Source organism: Phytophthora parasitica (assembly GCF_000247585.1).
Source record: "Phytophthora parasitica INRA-310 unplaced genomic scaffold supercont2.61, whole genome shotgun sequence".
NCBI classification, from domain to species: Eukaryota; Oomycota; class Peronosporomycetes; order Peronosporales; family Peronosporaceae; genus Phytophthora; species Phytophthora nicotianae.
Window position 1 is genome coordinate 14,394 of NW_008649047.1, and position 16,900 is coordinate 31,293.

General features: G+C 48.4%; 6 protein-coding genes across 8 annotated transcripts; 1 reads left to right on the top strand and 5 right to left on the bottom strand.

Moving 5' to 3' along the window:
• Positions 1-739: 739 nt before the first annotated feature.
• On the bottom strand, positions 740-2,384 carry PPTG_23973 (hypothetical protein; the record flags this gene model as incomplete). Its single annotated transcript, XM_008914519.1, has 6 exons — positions 740-743; positions 1,003-1,104; positions 1,568-1,633; positions 1,757-1,803; positions 2,206-2,295; positions 2,331-2,384. 6 exons carry the CDS (start codon positions 2,382-2,384, stop codon positions 740-742), a joined length of 363 nt encoding a protein of 120 aa, XP_008912767.1.
• A 3,175-nt stretch (positions 2,385-5,559) lies between these two features.
• Positions 5,560-6,408, bottom strand: PPTG_23974 (hypothetical protein; the record flags this gene model as incomplete). The annotated part of the gene is made up of 3 exons (XM_008914520.1): positions 5,560-5,587; positions 5,942-6,110; positions 6,237-6,408. 3 exons carry the CDS (start codon positions 6,406-6,408, stop codon positions 5,560-5,562), a joined length of 369 nt encoding a protein of 122 aa, XP_008912768.1.
• Positions 6,409-8,579: 2,171 nt separating this feature from the next.
• On the bottom strand, positions 8,580-10,240 carry PPTG_16945 (hypothetical protein; the record flags this gene model as incomplete). The annotated part of the gene is made up of 1 exon (XM_008914521.1): positions 8,580-10,240. The coding sequence occupies one exon, from the start codon at positions 10,238-10,240 to the stop codon at positions 8,591-8,593; it is 1,650 nt and encodes a 549-aa protein (XP_008912769.1). The 3' UTR covers positions 8,580-8,590.
• A 1,848-nt stretch (positions 10,241-12,088) lies between these two features.
• On the top strand, positions 12,089-14,531 carry PPTG_16946 (hypothetical protein). 3 transcript variants are annotated; one of them, XM_008914523.1, is made up of 3 exons: positions 12,089-13,692; positions 13,764-13,964; positions 14,076-14,531. In XM_008914523.1, exons 1-2 carry the CDS (start codon positions 12,097-12,099, stop codon positions 13,911-13,913), a joined length of 1,746 nt encoding a protein of 581 aa, XP_008912771.1. In that variant the 5' UTR covers positions 12,089-12,096; the 3' UTR covers positions 13,914-13,964; positions 14,076-14,531. The 3 variants fall into 3 exon arrangements, with proteins under 3 accessions (XP_008912771.1, XP_008912772.1, XP_008912770.1); XM_008914524.1 differs by having other exon boundaries at positions 13,764-13,952; XM_008914522.1 differs by having other exon boundaries at positions 13,764-14,531.
• Positions 13,713-14,438, bottom strand: PPTG_16947 (hypothetical protein). The gene is made up of 2 exons (XM_008914525.1): positions 14,112-14,438; positions 13,713-14,049 (listed from the first exon to the last, which is right to left on the bottom strand). Exons 1-2 carry the CDS (start codon positions 14,362-14,364, stop codon positions 13,997-13,999), a joined length of 306 nt encoding a protein of 101 aa, XP_008912773.1. The 5' UTR covers positions 14,365-14,438; the 3' UTR covers positions 13,713-13,996.
• Positions 14,532-15,573: 1,042 nt separating the features above from the next.
• PPTG_16948 (hypothetical protein) lies at positions 15,574-15,924 on the bottom strand (the record flags this gene model as incomplete). Its single annotated transcript, XM_008914526.1, has 1 exon — positions 15,574-15,924. The coding sequence occupies one exon, from the start codon at positions 15,922-15,924 to the stop codon at positions 15,574-15,576; it is 351 nt and encodes a 116-aa protein (XP_008912774.1).
• Between the last annotated feature and the right edge of the window lie 976 nt (positions 15,925-16,900).

Here is a 16,900-nt window from a genome sequence, read left to right on the forward strand (position 1 = left end):
AAGCCTCACTGCTGGAAGCTATGCAATCACAGGTGCAGCCAATATCAACGAGGCCGTGGACGTCTGCAGTCGACATTTATCATTATACGAAGATAGTGCTATATGTTCAAAGCTATACGATTGTGGAAATTGAGAAATGGAAGATCAGCTTCTCGATCATTTGCAGTCCTATCATATTTCTAGTGATCTGTTCGTAATGTAATTAATACTATTTGTGTATATGCAAATATATTGTATGTCCAGGCGGATTAAATTTATAGATAGTGCTCATAATTATTCAAATAAGACTAGTTTTTATGACGGCTGTACATATACGGATAATAGTACGGCTAGACCAGATTTGCATCGACAATAGCGCTGCTGGTCTAGCCAGTATTGCTCATGTGCATTTTTATCTTTAAGTTCACCATACCGTACTTTGAATTTCACTGCTATCGGATATACAGAGCCCATGATGCCATTTTAATCTTAAAGTCGATCACGAAGATAAGCCGAAAACCATTACCGGCGGAGTGGGTGGCATGCACCAAATTGTGTACTAAGCGAACCAATAGGCACACTGGAACACACCACACGACTGCAGCGTCACAAGAGATTCATAAGAAAGGCAAAAAATAGGTCGTACTATCACGACTTGGAGCCCGTCTCAGCATAGTCCAGCTTACCGCGGATTTATATACGAATCACGGCGGATTTACTACATGAATTACACATAGTTCATTGAATTCTGCCATTATTATCATCTGCAAGTAAACACAGGCGACGTCTTACGGTACGGTACATGTTAATTCTTTCTTTACAGCCAAAAAATACCCATTCCATGAGCCCATTTTATTATTTTTTTGTTGTGCCTACTTTTTTCGGTCTTTTTTTTTCACTGATGAGATTTGCTAATCGCACATTGGTAATCCGTCTTATGTCTAGGCAAGCATGTCAAGGCTTGAGTCTCCCGTGAGGAGACTTCTCCCAAAATCTGTATGACGTTGGCAAACTCGCACATACATGGATACCAAATGTTTGCCTACACGAGTGAAAGAAGTGTTCCGCGCCTCATTGTTCATCTTGGTCTTGTGCATGTGGGTCAGGGTCGGACTAGTGTCCTGTCTGAAGCGAAAACTGCAGCCCTCTAACCAAGAAGGAAACCGTGAACCGAATACTGCTTCAACGCAGCACCGGGCGACTTACCAGCTCATCTCCATCCATCCGCTTCCTTGGAATACTGTTCAACGCAAAGAAGGTCATTATGGGGGTCCAGCAAAGCCAGAAACCTGACGACGTCTTCTCTCGGACACTGTCGGTGGTGCGGCTCGTTTAAAAAGGCTTTTGCCATGCAGTTTTTGTAATTGTTGCAGTTACTGTATACGGTCAAGCTGCTTGGCATCACAGAGCGCGTGTGTAAGCTGGAATGTCCACAATGGGCTCTCGCGGGGTCACGCTATCTAAGCAAGCACATGTATGAATCCGAGTATATAGTTCCAGTTGCATATTAATAGCTTACAATTCCTCCCTACGCTAACGCTGGTGTTAACAACCTCAACCATTCATACTAAAATTAATAAAAACATACGGCCAATAGACCGGGTTATAGAACATGGCTGCAATCTCCATCGCCGGAATGATTTTCATACTGTGCCTAAAATCCAGCGAACAAAATATCAGTTTGGCGATTAATACGTCTAAGGAAATGTCGGTGCTGCTCCCTTTCACCAACCAAACGGACGAGGTAGGTTATTTTACTTTTAACTAGTACTAGTACAGTTTCAGCTCATCGACCGATTCGCTTTTCTTGAACCACAGCTTCTGCTGTATATGTACCACCATAGGGTAAACATGCCGAGCATCACCAGGCTAGTACACCAATAGTATCGCGAAACACCTTGCGAACGCCTGCTGCGTCACTGGTGTTGCAGATCACAATGCGCTGCCGAAACCGCAAACGCCCGGTTACCGCCTGCACAACCGACGACCAGCAAAGCCCATTCCCATTTTGCGGAGATTATTGAGCGAAGGAAGATGCTTCAACCAAAAAACATAGATCCGGACACCACAATACAACTTCAAGATAGTGAAAATTGCGTCCCATTATTCCATGCATCTAATCACACGTCCTTCTTCTACTCGCGACCAGGCGTAGCCTGGGTTCAACGCACGTACATGAAGTGTACGTCGTGCCGAATTGGGAACGGTGCTCAGTTTCCAATTTACTCCGGTCACCTCAACCAGCGTCAAGAAGCCTCGGTTCCAGTAGTGCTCCTGGATGTTGGTGTGTAGGTCCGCGAACGTGTCCGAGATGCCCTTCAGTCAAGTTTAGAGCGTGTCTCGGCACTAACGTCCCTCGCGGACACGCTTGGCATCCCCCGAAGCTTCCGTACTGGGTCGTTCATGCCGCAGAGCCACAAGGTGTTTATAACCGTGTCGATTTACTCGACCAGGAAGGCCAATTCTCTCGCTTTCGTGACTGCAAGTTCATTCGCTACGTATTCGATGCCTAGTCCAGCATCTCACGGTTGAAGTTGGCCAGAGTTAGGTGAGAAGTTGAACGCAGGTACCCAAATTGCGTTCCGTGTTGGCCACCATTTCCACAACCTGGCTACTATAAAATGAAGCGCCACATGAACTAGGCATCGGTGAGGAGCTAGTGCATCCACATTCTTAAACTTACCTATGTCTAACGTTTGTAGCAGCCTCGTGTCGCGATCGGCCAGTGGCTGCGTTGTAGCCTTGGGATCCCGAGTGTCAATTAGGCTGCGGATTACTTGTAGTATTATTATTAATAAACTGTTGAATTGCTGCATGTAGTGTGGTTAAATTCGTGTGTATAGTGGCGTATAGTAGCTGGATAATAGTAGTCTATTCAGAAGTATACTGTGACTCTGTAACTTCGTTCATGTACTAGTACTACGTACTACGATATTTCGTACGTGTGATGAGCGAGTAGGCTCGGCGCACACACGTAGCGAATCTTCTCGCCATTTACAGACCACAGCTCACCAAAAACTAAGTCAAGCGCTTGAAACTATTCCTTTCCCATATCATGACACTGCATTACGTGTGCCATGCAGAAGCGATTCCGCTTTCTTGAGCGATAAAAAACAGCCAGCGTAGTATGACGCATGATGTTGATGAAAGGTGGTCTTCTATTTGGGGTTTTACCCACAGAAGAGCAGGGGGAGCTATTTTCGTATCGGTTAGATACGTTCAGACGAAGTTGCTTTGAAATACCGTCGTCGACTCAAGCCAACGACGAGAACCTAGTAACAGAAGCATTGTCAACCGCTACAATACTGATTGGCAGTTATAAAACTAGACCTCGCCACACCGCCGTCGTGGTGTTCACACCACTCTCGGTGACGCAGATATTCTCAAGGTGACACTGTTAGTAAAACGGCGCTGTTAGCAGAACTCTTATGTACTATATATTTTGCAGCCATCAACTAAACTAAGGCTGAGGCGGGGGCTGGGATAGCATCGGGACACGGCAGCATTACTGGCTACACTCCTGGTCAAATTAAACCGGCCACCCCCACTTTTGGCAACTACTGCGAATTTGAGCTGCGGTTTAGATATAGTGTTGCTATTATGTAATGCGACAGGGTGTTTGAGCTAACAACCTTAGTTTTGCAGTTTGCAGGGTAGCTCCCATACAAAAAGTCCGATCGTCTACCTGGCCCAAACTTCCGGCCACCTAGTCACCATAGTGAAATCAATATAATTAGATCAAAATGATTGTATTAGTAGTGGGTCTTAGCTCCTTTCTTCTCAATCACTTCGATGTAACGCCTTGGCATCGACTCTATCAAGGTGACTAGCGTGGGTAGCTGAATAGTGTCCCACGCGTTCTCAATAGCACTAGTAAGTTCCGCAACGTTAGCGTACTGCCGGTCATTTGGATAGACCTTGCGCGCCAATAATGCCCACAAGTTCTCGATGGGATTAAGGTTCGGTGACCTGGCTGGCCAGTCAAACACACAGATCCCTTGTTCCTCGAAAAACGCATTGGTTTCCGCCGAGGTATGAATAGACGCGTTGTCTTGCTGGTAGATAAACTTCACACCGTAGTTGAGATGAGCGTAGGGAAGCAAAAACTCGGACACAGTATGAATATACGGTGCCGAGGCCTGGCGACCGACAAGAATTGCGAGCTTTGCCTGACCTTTGGCGCTAAAAGCGCCACAAATCACCACAGACCCGCCTCCATTTTGTCACTGCTCTGTAGTGCGTGGTGGACGACGTACGTCGTGCCAGTACCTCTGGAGGCCTTCCGGCCCATTCAAATTAAAAAATTTCTCGTCTGAAAAAATTATTCGCTCCCACTGCTCGTGGGGCATGACCACCATAGCCTTTGCCCAGGCCAGGCGATGCGCTTTATGTACTGTCGTGAGAGGCAGTGAATTCTCCATTTTGGTGTAGACTGGCTAGTCTACACCCGAAAGGAGGCACCTGATAGTGCGGGTACTGCACGTGCAGTTGCACGCGGCCATGAGCTAGGCGGCGGAGTAGTTGCCACTCGCAGCGTTCCGCAGCAGCAAGCGAGCCAGCCGCTTCCGACACAACGGGCTTCCGCCCTGGCGTATGCCGCCAGTGACAAGGTGCAGCTAGCGCGCGCTTGACGGCGTCTCTCGACCGCTTGACTTTCTTGAAAATAGCCCGAATGGAGAGCCCACCCTCGCGTATGTGGTTGGTCCCCTCGCAGCTCTGCCTAGCCGGGACGGGCATGTGCTTTCGCATCTGCTAGGTGTCGAACAGCCAAGTCAGTCTCCTTCGAGGACTAGGTGATCCCAGCGAGCCTCGGTTCTTAAAAATCTGTACCCTCTACCAAATATGGACGGCGGCGCACGAGCGCTTTTACAGTCCACCGAGCGCGAAGTCGTCTCGTCGTCTCAGCTAGAATTGTTGACGTACCGGCTCGCAGACTTGGTGACCTGACCAACTTTGTCGATGCCAGCTGCGCAGACGTTTCTGTGCTCGCTAAGATAGACTTTACTTCTTCGCGAGGGGAAAGCGCTACCAGCCCGTGGGCCGTTCACACTGCCCGAATCCGGCATAGAGTACACACATCCACTCCCCGTAGGGTATCCCGGAGCTATTCAGGGGCACACAGACTTTAGCATGTGCATATCAGCTGCCCCCGCCGTATAGACCTCTCGAGTACCAACCGCAGTCATAATCTGGCCTTGTGCAGATACTTACCAGAAGAGTGTACACATGCTTTGAACTTGGAAAATTCACCTTTGATGTCTGCTATCTTCCAATAGCCTCTTTGGGTTCTTCCTGTGCTGCACTCCGGCTGTCCTTGCTGACAGGATGAATATTCTCCATTTGGATCACGAGCTCCATTGGATACCTCGACGCTACTTGACGTAGTGCCCTGCTCCTAGCTCGGTCGTTTGAGGAGCTCGTGACCATTCACAACGGGCCTCCATGCTCCAGACTACACTGAACTCCTTGCGTCACTCTAGAATAAGCTTAGTACATTGAACAACAACCAATGAAGCGTTGAATAAAGGGCTGGAATCGCTCGTTGCAGGCAAATCCGATTTGGAGGAGGAGAGGAAGACGTTACACAACCACTGTGCCAGCCTGGGACCTGAAGGAAGGGTAGAAACAGGTGTCAGCACTTCCCCCGGAAAGCGCTGACTCTATCCGAGAAGCGCGTCAAGATGATTCCAACACTCGAGAAGGTCAAGGGTGATACCACCATGAGCACGTTCTCCCACATGACGTCAACATAGAGACCTTGAACAAGACATCTCGGATCGCGACGCTGCGTGCGTCATTATTCAGGGTGTGCCTGCCAAACATTTCGAAAACCTTCACAAGTCAAGTCGCTTCCTCTGCACTGATTTCGATCTTCATTAAGCGCAGTTGGTCCTCAACAGCCAGCGGTCCACTATTCTCCGTCATAAAACTCCAAGAATAGGCGCTGATGCACAATCCTTACATGGCGGTTGCACCTAGACGTGATGCAGCCTCAACAGACACCAATACCTGAGTGCAGTTGTTGTCCAAAACGACATAGATTACTCTTAGCCTTCGTCCCCACGTAAGGGGCAAACGTGAGGCCGCGGAAGGGAGGCTAAGGAGTCCAAGGTCGAGGATCGCCGCAGCGACTACCCAGGATGCCCGTGTCGATACAGAAGCTGGGACGGCGTAAACATACTCCCTGAAACACGCAACATCCTCAAATCAAGGTATTTCTGCGCAGCGGATGCAATGCGTCTGTCGAGTGAGCTCACCGGGGTTGTAGTGGTAGTCGGCGATGAGGACACCTTGGTCGCTGGTAGAGAAGCCGCATCTGACTCGGTGGCAGATACGGATGTAGAAGTTGGCGATAGTGCGACTGAAGCCGCCGGCGAAGCTGACTCGTTGGGTCCAGCTGAAGTAACCGCTAGCTTCGGACGGAGCCATGGAGAAGCGGGCACAGCGTTGGCTGAGCTAACCAATGTAGTGACCCCAGCTGGGGATCTCAAACCACCATCTTGGCGCGTATGAATCGACAGCTCTAGATTACGATATTCACTGGTCGGGATGGTCAGCATTTCTGGAAATCGAATGGTCAGGTGCCGGCAAAGCCGAGTGTTTGAGTTGGATATTAGCATGGTTGAGTCAGGGACCATCCAAGCCAGATCCAGACCCAGCTCAGTCGTTTTGGAATAGAATTGCACTGCTACATCTTAATTCATCCACAGGTCCAGCCATTTCTTGCATGTGGGTGACGTGGTTGATTATACGGAACCTCCATGACCGAGTTTGATGTACTGGCTTTTGACGTACTCATTTCATCCTGCCGCCTTGAATGACCAAGCCCCCCTCTCATCACGACTTCCAGTTGAAGTGCATAAGCTATGTCGTCTGCGTCTGCTCCATCATCTCGTACAGATAGAAGGTGGCGTCAACAGAGGAGACGTGATAACATTATAGTCTGTGTACACGACAGTGACGTTGATGCTGACAGAGGAGTTGACCCCAGACACTACAGAGACACAGTACTCAAATCCAACGACTAGGCCATTGAGATGGTGCTCGAGTTGCCACCATCATCTTCCTCAAAAGCGACCGCTCCAACAACCACGATAGTTAGGTCAGTCACCTCGGGAGCGGCGTCATCACCGGCAGCATCTCCAGCTCCGCTTTTCCAGAATTATTGGTGCCAGTTGTGCCTCTCGAATGCTGGCCTGGAGTCGGAGTGGTCGCCCACAAATGATGACTTCAATTCCGGCTACCACATCCACCCCATTTCGACTGCCTGTCTGTCCCGGCCATCTCCGTCTCAGCTAGATTGACAGGTCTCACTTCACCTCCTGTGCAACCTCTTTGGATGTCTGCTGCCAGCTCACAAGCTAAAAAGAGTTTGATTAGACTACCTCATGGAACCTTAATGTGCGCAGCTCTATTAACTCTTCAGAACCGATACTTCATACAAAAAGCACAAAGATGTGGCCTACATTTCGAACATGATTGGATATAATCCATAAATAGAGCATGTGATTGGTTAGAAGTTTTTGAGATTGCGCATCGTCGCTGCTAGGGTTGAGGCGGAGGCTGGGATAGCATCGGGTCACGGAAGCGATTGGCAAGAACCTTGAAAGCTCTCCTCAAACCACCTTTGGGCTTGGGTTAAATCACGAAAAGGATAAGCAGATTTCGGAATATCAAGGTCTAAAGTAAAAATATTTGTTGCTTAACTCATTTCCACTGTTTTACTAAGGGGGCCCACGCGGATGGAAAAGTTTCTAGGACGTTGTATTCGCACATTTTCTGGATAAGCACCAAAATAAGCTCCATGATGTCTGTAACGAGCGCCGGGTACATCCAGCGTTTGCCAAGCCGCCCGCGGTTCAAGCGGCTCTAGCGCTGCTCCACGCGCCAGTTCTTCTATTGCAGCACGCACACGCATGTTTTCAACTGAGCAATAGCGCGGGCCTTAGTCCTGCTGCGAACTAAGAAGCTTTGAGATTTCGAGTGTGGCATGTTAACCAAAACTGTAAAACTGCCAAAATATTGAGATCGATGGAAGAATGGTGGTGGTACAGCCCTAGAACAAAAATGAAGGGGAAAGACGTGAAAGGACGTGAAAGCGTGACGGATACAAGTTTCAAGACAAAAATCGAAGAATAACGAGTTAATCGTCTGCAAGCTGCTCTGCAGCACTTCGTACTGCTATTCCAGGAAAACTCGAAATATAACAAGCTCTAACGTTGCATTGAGGGGTACCCTATGACTCACACCTCCACATACATGAACGAAAATTGTCTCTAGATTAAGCACATACAGTTTTGCCTTGCAGTGCGGCCGTATTGCATAAGACAAAATCAAAACTCTATTGATATTATCACTAAAAAACTCAGGCAGTAGAATCAATAAATTGGAAAGTACTTTGGCTCTATATTGCGGTTTGCTCGTCTGTGGATAACATTCTACCATTATTTGTGACGAGAAAAAACAAACGTCGATTCTTCAGTGAGCTCGAGAAGTATTCTAATAGCAGATTGATGTACCGCTAAACTGGTCCTATCATATCTGTTACCCCAACTCTGACATGACTTTTGGTATTTAAATTTAAACAGATTGTTGTTTTATGCTTTAGTTCCTAGCTGACGTTAATCTTTACGTTTAGCTCTAGATGGCCACCTCGAGACGCTCTAGGTACCCACAAAACGAGAGATCCGCCTCCCGTTCCTGGAAACCCTAGGAAACCAGGACGCCAGCGATCCAAGTACAGCGTCTTACCGCCAAGTGTAGTGATATTCGACGTCCACTGGGCAGTGCCTCCAGCTTTAACGTCCACCTCTTCGATCTTATCACCCCCAGACATGATATTCACCGACACGTCTTTCGTATCGGTACTCGTGAAGTTGATAATTACCGCGCCATCACCAACTCTTGTCCATGAGCTCGAGCTACCCTTGAAAGCTCTTTGCAGGGTATTCAAGCCCAGTGTCGCGTCTTCCGTACCGTCGTCGATCTCACCCATGAACTGCGTGGGGCCACAAATGGTCTGAATATACTCGGACAGCAGCGTCGCGATATCGGTCGGGTCGATCATCGAAGCGGAAATTGTGGACAGACCCATGTCGATCCACTTGTACGCGGCCGCTTTCTCGTCTAGTGACGTACCGTTGTCACTTTTACCAGACTTGATCAGGTCGTTGATGATGACTCCGAAAGTCTTTCGAAGCGCTTCACGAGTCTTGTAGGCAGTTTCGACGCTGGATTCGGAGATCAGTTGGTGCATGCAGTTGTTGGTGACGATGGCGACGTCATAGAGCACAAGGTCGGACTCGCTGATCTTCAGACGAAGCTCGTCATCCGAGATACCTGGGTTGTCTTCTCGGTACTCGTTGACGGTCATCCAGACACGGTCGGTCAAAGACTTCAAGTCGCCAGCGCAACTCGAGTTTTGTTGCATGGCTGTCTCCAGCGATGCAATCTCGCCCTCCGTGATCTCTTCTGCTGCCTCCGTGAAGTTGGCGCCTTTCATGAACGCTCGGAATCGCTGCCAGCTCGAAATAATATCATCGTCGTAAGTAAGCGCTTGTAGCAGCATCCACTGGGCCGTAGCCAACACAATCTGCGTGAGTCGGAGGTTTGAAGGGATGTTTTTGCCCATACATGCATAAATGACCATGGGTAAATCGGTCACGACGTTGTTGGTCTGATACAGCATGAGCAGCAGCTTATCCTGGGACGCCTGCGGGTCTTCAGTCTTGACGTTACGGACATACCTGATGATACCTCTCATCACCAGCAGCAACTGATTCGTGCACTTGACGGCCCAAGTCAACTTCTTGCCCAATTTTACCATCTCACCGATCACTCCAAATGTAGCAGTACCCAGCACTGCCATGGCCAACGCTGAGACCTTGCTTGCGACTTCGAGACCACAGTCAGTGTTCTGTCGGGCACACTCCATGCCACATTCGAGAGGAAATTCCAGGGGGCATTCGGTCCAGCAGGTATTTGTAAGTTCGTTACGATCAAAGTTGCTTGGGCAAACGTCCATGATGTGGGCTTCACGGTAGCACGACGTATCCGACGAGATACTCCATGGACCCACCCAGTTGCGGTACGTTGATCGGACGGTGCTTACGGCAGTGGAAGGGGTAGCGTATTTCTCGAGTAATGTTTCACTGTCGAACGAAGATGACCCAGACACCAGATCCAGCGCTGAAGGCGTGTCGAGTAACGAAGGGCCTGACGAACCTGCTCGTTCTGTTGTTGAAGAGGTCTTCTTATCCATATCAAGTGACGAGGGACTTGACGTTGAACCACTGCCGTCCTTCAAGAAGGTCCAATCAATACTCACGGTCCCGGTAAGACTTGTCATCACAGCCAGATAACCGAATGCAAGCTTAGATCGAATCATTTGGGAAGGCTTGGACCAAGCGCCACGAAAACCCAAGTATGATCAGCGCTGGTAAATTCAAAATGAAATTCATTCGGTGCTCACCAATCGGTCCTCGTTGCGAGTGTCGAGACAGATAGGCGGGGAGCTGAGCTGACCGACCAAATGGAGTGAGCTCCGCTGCACGCTATGCGTGTCGGCACGATCTTGAAGGATTGTGCCTCCAAAACAAGAAATAGCGCTGTCGCGATTAATATACATTTACCCAGGTAATGTGATACAGTAGTCCTTTTTACCTAGCAATGTTTATTTATGATATTATGATATAGCGGATATTCATTTATATAGTATTAACGTAAAGTTCTATGATGTAGCGCTGACTAAGATTTGCTTCATATTTCAGCAAGTCTACGATCCAGAACACCTCATGTCAACCGAACTTGCCGTTCGACGTTCTGTTTGTACGGCATCACCTCCTTTTACGTTGTCTTTGACGAGCACGCAGAAGGATGTATCTAACAAATAGTATAATTAGTGAGAATGATATGTTTACATTCTTTGCATTGTTGGCCCCACAACGTTAATCCAAATCTTTGAGATGATATCCGGAGAAACAAACAGTAAATACACTTCGAAGTGCGCGTTACTACAGTAGAAAAGACCAAACATCTTTCAACTGTCGTTTGTTGTGCATGCATTTGGTTATACACACCTGAGGCTCTTCTGATGCCCAGCCCGAACGTACTCAATCGGCGATGAGCTAATGTAAATGCATGCTCGCGACATGAGCGAACTTGCAAGAATAGCACCGAAAGAGTTTACGCAAGTACAATCGAAATGCGTGCTAGAAGGATGTATCAGTGTTGTACTCGTAGAGACGAACGGCACCCATCGACAAGTACATGCATAGTACGAATAGTGCCGACACTTCCAGTTTCAATATTTACCATTTTACATGTACATGTAGATGAAAGCAGTCGTACATGTTGATGCGGTAAAGTCGAAAGCGTAATCGCCGTGGTGACCCCATTTTTTTTCTTTTTATTATTATGCATGTAGCAGTAGGTTTTAACCTACGAGGCGGTACGTGCAGGGTATGCCATGACCTACAAGCTTCCGGAGCAGAGATGACACTGACATTGTCAGTGACAAGTGACGAGAGCGGCTTTCCACTGCAACGGCATAGCCATCTGAAAAAGACGAACCACCCATCTACCTACACTTCAAACACTCAACACGACACGGAGGCATGAGTACACTGAAAGGTGAGTCAAAGCGCTAAAGTCCAGCATGGCACTTGGCCAAACAAGCGCAACAAGCACACGGCACGCACTTGATCAAAGATCGTGAGCACTTGTTCACGACTGTCTGCTTGTTATTTCGCTCCACTCGGTCGGACCTGCTTCAGAATCTGAAGTTCAAATATCGCGCAATGAAATGCACCTCGACGTCTGGTGTTAATTCTGCGTCGCCTGGTTGCTTTCTACGATCTGTTAGGGACATCCCAACTCTTTCCAAGTTGGTGATATCAGTGACCAACTTGCTTGGCGCCCCATGATGTCCATGCAACTCCAATGGGCATCCAGTCCCGTAGACATGACAAAGCCCCATCTTCCGACGACGGATTGTAAATTGCAACTTACAATTTGCAAGCATGGCAAGCGTCTGGCATGATCAACTTCAACGTAACCCTGTTAGCGTAACCGGTTACGCACGTACCTTACAAAATTCAAGTCATTTGGTGCTTGGGAATGTTGGACCTGTCATCGTTACTGTCTGCAGCCCGCGACGTCTCCACCGTGCCCGTGCTGGACGAAGCGGCCTTCCGCCAGGGTAAATACCGCGATGGAAGCGTGCTCAAGTTCCGTGGCGTGGTGCGCGACGTGCAGGACCCGGAGTTGGTGTTGCTAGGCGGCGAGGCACCTGCGCTGACCGACAGCGACGCCATGCGCCAACAGTTGGTGGAGCGTGTACCCCTGACGGTCACTCTTTTCCCTCATGCGAGTGACTGGTCCACCCACGCGTATCGAAACGTTTCGGTGGTCGACAAAGCATCTCAAAGTGATGGTCATTATAGCGAGAATGAACGTCCCTCAGCTTCCAAGGGCATTAAGCGCTCCAGCGCAGCCGTGGATGAACAAATGGATAACGTATCTGAACAAACGCAGGACGAATCGCACGTGAAGAAATCCAAGGCGGTGGAGAAACAGGAGGACGGGAACGAGGGGCTTTTGCTGCCTCAATCTGTCAACATCTACGTCTACGATGGCCAGTACAAGGACACGCCATTGGACGCTTTCAAGGTGAACGAGGCCTTCGAATTCGTGGGCATCTTGGACCTGATGATACCCGGTACAGACGCCAAGAAGAGCGACTCTGAGAACGTTTTGAGTGCCAAACAACTCGAGGAGCTCCAGATCGCCGACTGCATCGACGAGGTGCAACGTAAAGGACGATCTGGTGTCGTTCTGCACTGCTGCCATGTCAGCAGCCTGCAGAGTGTGCATCACGTGCGTCCTCATGAGTCCATAGAATTTTACGATAGAATCCACGAGAGCAACGACTCACGGACCAAGTTCTGCCAGGACGAGTGGTCTAAACTAGGCCAACAAGCAGATATTGTTGCCATGCGTAACCGGATCGTACAGTATTTGGCACAGACAGTGCGTGGAGACACGTTGGCGGCCGAGTATTTGCTCTTGGGGTTGCTATCGCACGTGTATTCACGTGCAGACCCGTCGACTCCGTTGGGTAATTTATCTGTGAACTTGTCGCTGGACAAAGCGTCCACGGAAGAGCAGAAAACGTCATTTATTGCTGATGTGGAGCAGACGCTGACGTCGCTGATGCCGATGGTGGCGCGAGTGGATCTGTCGCTCAAGGAGCTCAATTCGACCAAGTTTATGCCTCACAAAGACTACGAGCGAGAGATGCTGCTGAGTGGCGTGTTGCAAGTGGCCAATGGGACGACGATGCTGGTGAATGAGACGGTCTTATCGGCCGGACAACTGAACGAACAGGGCGTCAAGAACGTGGCCGCGTTGCAGTCGCTGGTGGACAAGATGCTGCTGCCCTACGACTTTCACTACTACAACATGGACTTTCCGCAGGACGTGGCTGTCATCACAGTGTCGGAGGGCAAAAGTATTTTACCAGTGACTGTGGCTGTGCCAGTTGTTGCTACCGACAGCAGTGCGACCGAGGAGTTGCCGACGGAGCAGGTATTAGAGTGTTTTCGCCTGTTCCTCAGTGTACTACGCTCGTTTGTGGTCACGATTGGTAACGAGGAAGCTGAGATGGCTGAGAAACACTACGTGGAGTGCCGAAAGTCCGAGCAAAAAGTAGCGGTAAGTAATTCGTACTACTCGTGGTAGAAGAGGAGTATCTGACGTTTTTTTTTTTATGATTCACGATGCAGCTGGAAGATCTTCACCGCTGGTTGAGACTCGCTCGTCTGATGGCGCTCAGTCGTGGGGAAGGACAAATCTCCAAGGATTCGTGGAACGCAATGCTGGCACTAGAAACCCAACGACAAACTCGCCTTCCCAGTGACAACAGGTCTGCATGAACCATGCGGGTATGAATGAAAACCTCGTCGCATTTTTGAGTAAGTTGTGAGGTGAGGTCTACGACTCGTGTGCTTGGCCGCAGCTAACTGTTCGTTGGCGTCCACCTCTGGATGACGACGACCAAGAAGTCTTTCTCTAATAATTGTGTCCCTGCGTGTTAGCCCAGGAAGTAGGGAAGAGTAGAGCCTACGGCGTACCGTGTGCGATGAGCAGCTCGAGTTTCTTGACCCGGATGCGCATGTACTGCAGATCGTTCTTGGGGTTCAAGTCACGTACCACACCCCGTGCCTTCGTGGTCAGCTCCTTCATGTACAGCGCGTACTTTTCGGCCTCGGATACTTGCATCTGCGGATGACGTCGGAGCACGTTACCGTTGCGGTCGGCGATCACGTATCCCTCCACGCCCTTGTGATTCTTGATGCGTTCGAGTGTCTCCTCCACCTCTGACATGCTGTTGAAATTCAAAAGATTCACTGCGCCTCTTGAATAGTCTGCCAAGCAGACCCCATTCCAATTATTTTTGGAGCATAGAAGTTTTACAAGGATTTACTACTGGTAGTAATATTAATACTAATTCTAGTACTGGATCCCTAGTGCGTCCAAGGATTGGAACTGAATGTGAGACTCAAAAAAGAGCTAGTGTATCTTGGACGATGTTGCATTGATGCATCGATGCATTCACAAAGAACTTAGTTAAAACGCAAACGACTGTAACACGTCTTTGCCATTGTCATAACACTGCAGTCTTCAGCTTTATCTTGTAGTACAAGATCTCCCGGACTTCCAATATTATTTGTAAGTACTCTCGGGACTTATTTTTCCACACCAGTACGACAAGAATCGAGAAATGTAGCATGGAAACGTTGCACTGGAACTATTAATATGGGTAGTACCTGAGCTACAATCTAAAACTTAATTGGTATCTTTTAACACAGACTATCCGTACCTCATTTCATGACAGCTCCCCTACTAAGATCAAGAATAAGAGCTCAAGTCGCTAGCAAGTTTTAAAAATGCACTTAATCGTGTCAGAGAATCAAAGTGAGCTGGACTGTGCCCTACATCTAGTGCTAGTTAGACATCTACGAGCATATCCGTCGCCCAAGGCTGCCATGAGATCTCCATTTCTAGGCAGTGTGTCTCTAATGTTAAATGGAGGTGTAGGCACTAACAAGGAGGGGAAATTGTACGCTCATGAAGATCACTGTAAAATAAATAAATAATAATTAATTAAGTTCGATTGTCATGACTAAGTTCGGTTTGGTCTTGATTAAGTTCGATTTTTGGTTTTCGTTTTCTCTCTCGACTTTGCTCTCTATTCTTATCGTCGTACCCGTTTTGAAAGGACAAACGAGCTTCGCGTGTGCGCTGGTAGTAGCGCTTCTGCGCTGCTTTAATTCGCTCCTTGTCAGCTTGGTATTGCTCAGGAGAGTTCACCATTTTTCTATATTACTAACTTTATATTTTTCAGGATTAAAATATATCCTCCGAAGTGCAATAATGCAACTGATCAAACTACCAGTACCTACCCTTCAGCAAGTGGTGTTCGAGAGCATCCCATAAATCATGCCGAGAATATTCTTCAGTGACTCCCTTATAGGCTCCGAAAACATGATGTCGAGTGACCGGTCAACAAGTTGAACTACCTCATCGCCATCATTAATGAAGACCCAGTTGAGATAATTGGTAACAAATACCAAATGTTTGCTCTAGTCCTTCAACATCAGCTAACACTTCCAGACCGGTAATTTTCTGAGCCAGTCCTTGCTCAATGTTATCGCGCTTTGCTTCGACGATTGATATCCGCTTCGGGCCACGCTTGAGCACAAACTCAAATTGACTATGCACGCGTACATTTTTCCCATTCACCTCCTCTTCGCAGAGGATCTCGACATCACCAAGCAAAAGACAAACTGCTTCAAGAACTGCCGCAATGAACATCTTACGCTTGGCGTCCGTTCCTGTATAGACCTCCCCGTACAGCTTGTGTGTTTGCGCGATCCGGGTCATTGTTTGTTCCACAACCTCGTCAGGAACGGGCTTCGGTTGAAGATAAGCGGTAGAATCGACTCAACTTCAGACCATGACAAGCTTGAATACGACACTGAGCTATCCAGATCCCTATTTTTTTTCGCTTCTTGTTGGTTTCTTGATTGCTCGTCTTCTCGTTTCCGTTTCGATTCTTCTGTCGGATCATTTCGTTAATCGCAGCCAATCGCTAAAGACGTTCGGGATGGCGATGAATTGTCGTTGGCGCAGCCGAGGGCTCAACTGACGCCACGGCACCTGCAACCCCCTCTGGAACCACCACCAGCACGTTCACAGGGCCTCTCCCTTCTGCTTCTTCTTCTTCATCCACTCCGCCAACATCCCTATCCGACAACCCCACACGCCGTAGCCTCGCTCGCGCCGCTCCCAGCAGCTTCAAATCACTCGTGCCGCTAACACCGTCCTTCACGTCGTTCTCCGTCAGCCACGCCCCGGCGCCTTTCTCCTTCTTCGCCAGGAAGAGCTGCAACTTGTCTGCTTCGCACTTAATCGTATCGGGATTCTCCGCCTTGATAGCCTCCTTCAAGTCTCCCACCGACTGGCCTGCGTCGATGTCCACAGGGAACGCGTTCCCGCCAACGACAGCACAGAAAAGCTTCACCATCTTTCCTCGAGCCGGCGGATTCTGGAATGAGGATAACTCTTTTAAAAAATGATGCTCCCTATCTTAAGGACCGTCTGGAGTTTTTGGACAAATCAAAATAACTGAAAATATTAAAATAGAAAATAATACAATATATATTGAAATATAATTAAATTTTAGATAAAATTGAATAATGTCAGAATAATAGATGTAATTCAATAAACTTATCGGCATGCTTGACGTCCAGGTTTTACTGAGCAGGTATTGTGCTTTGCACATGTTTTGGCAAAAGAGGGGTATACCGTAAAACTTATGTGCAAACGGACAACTCGTATTTATCTTGACCCATCTATA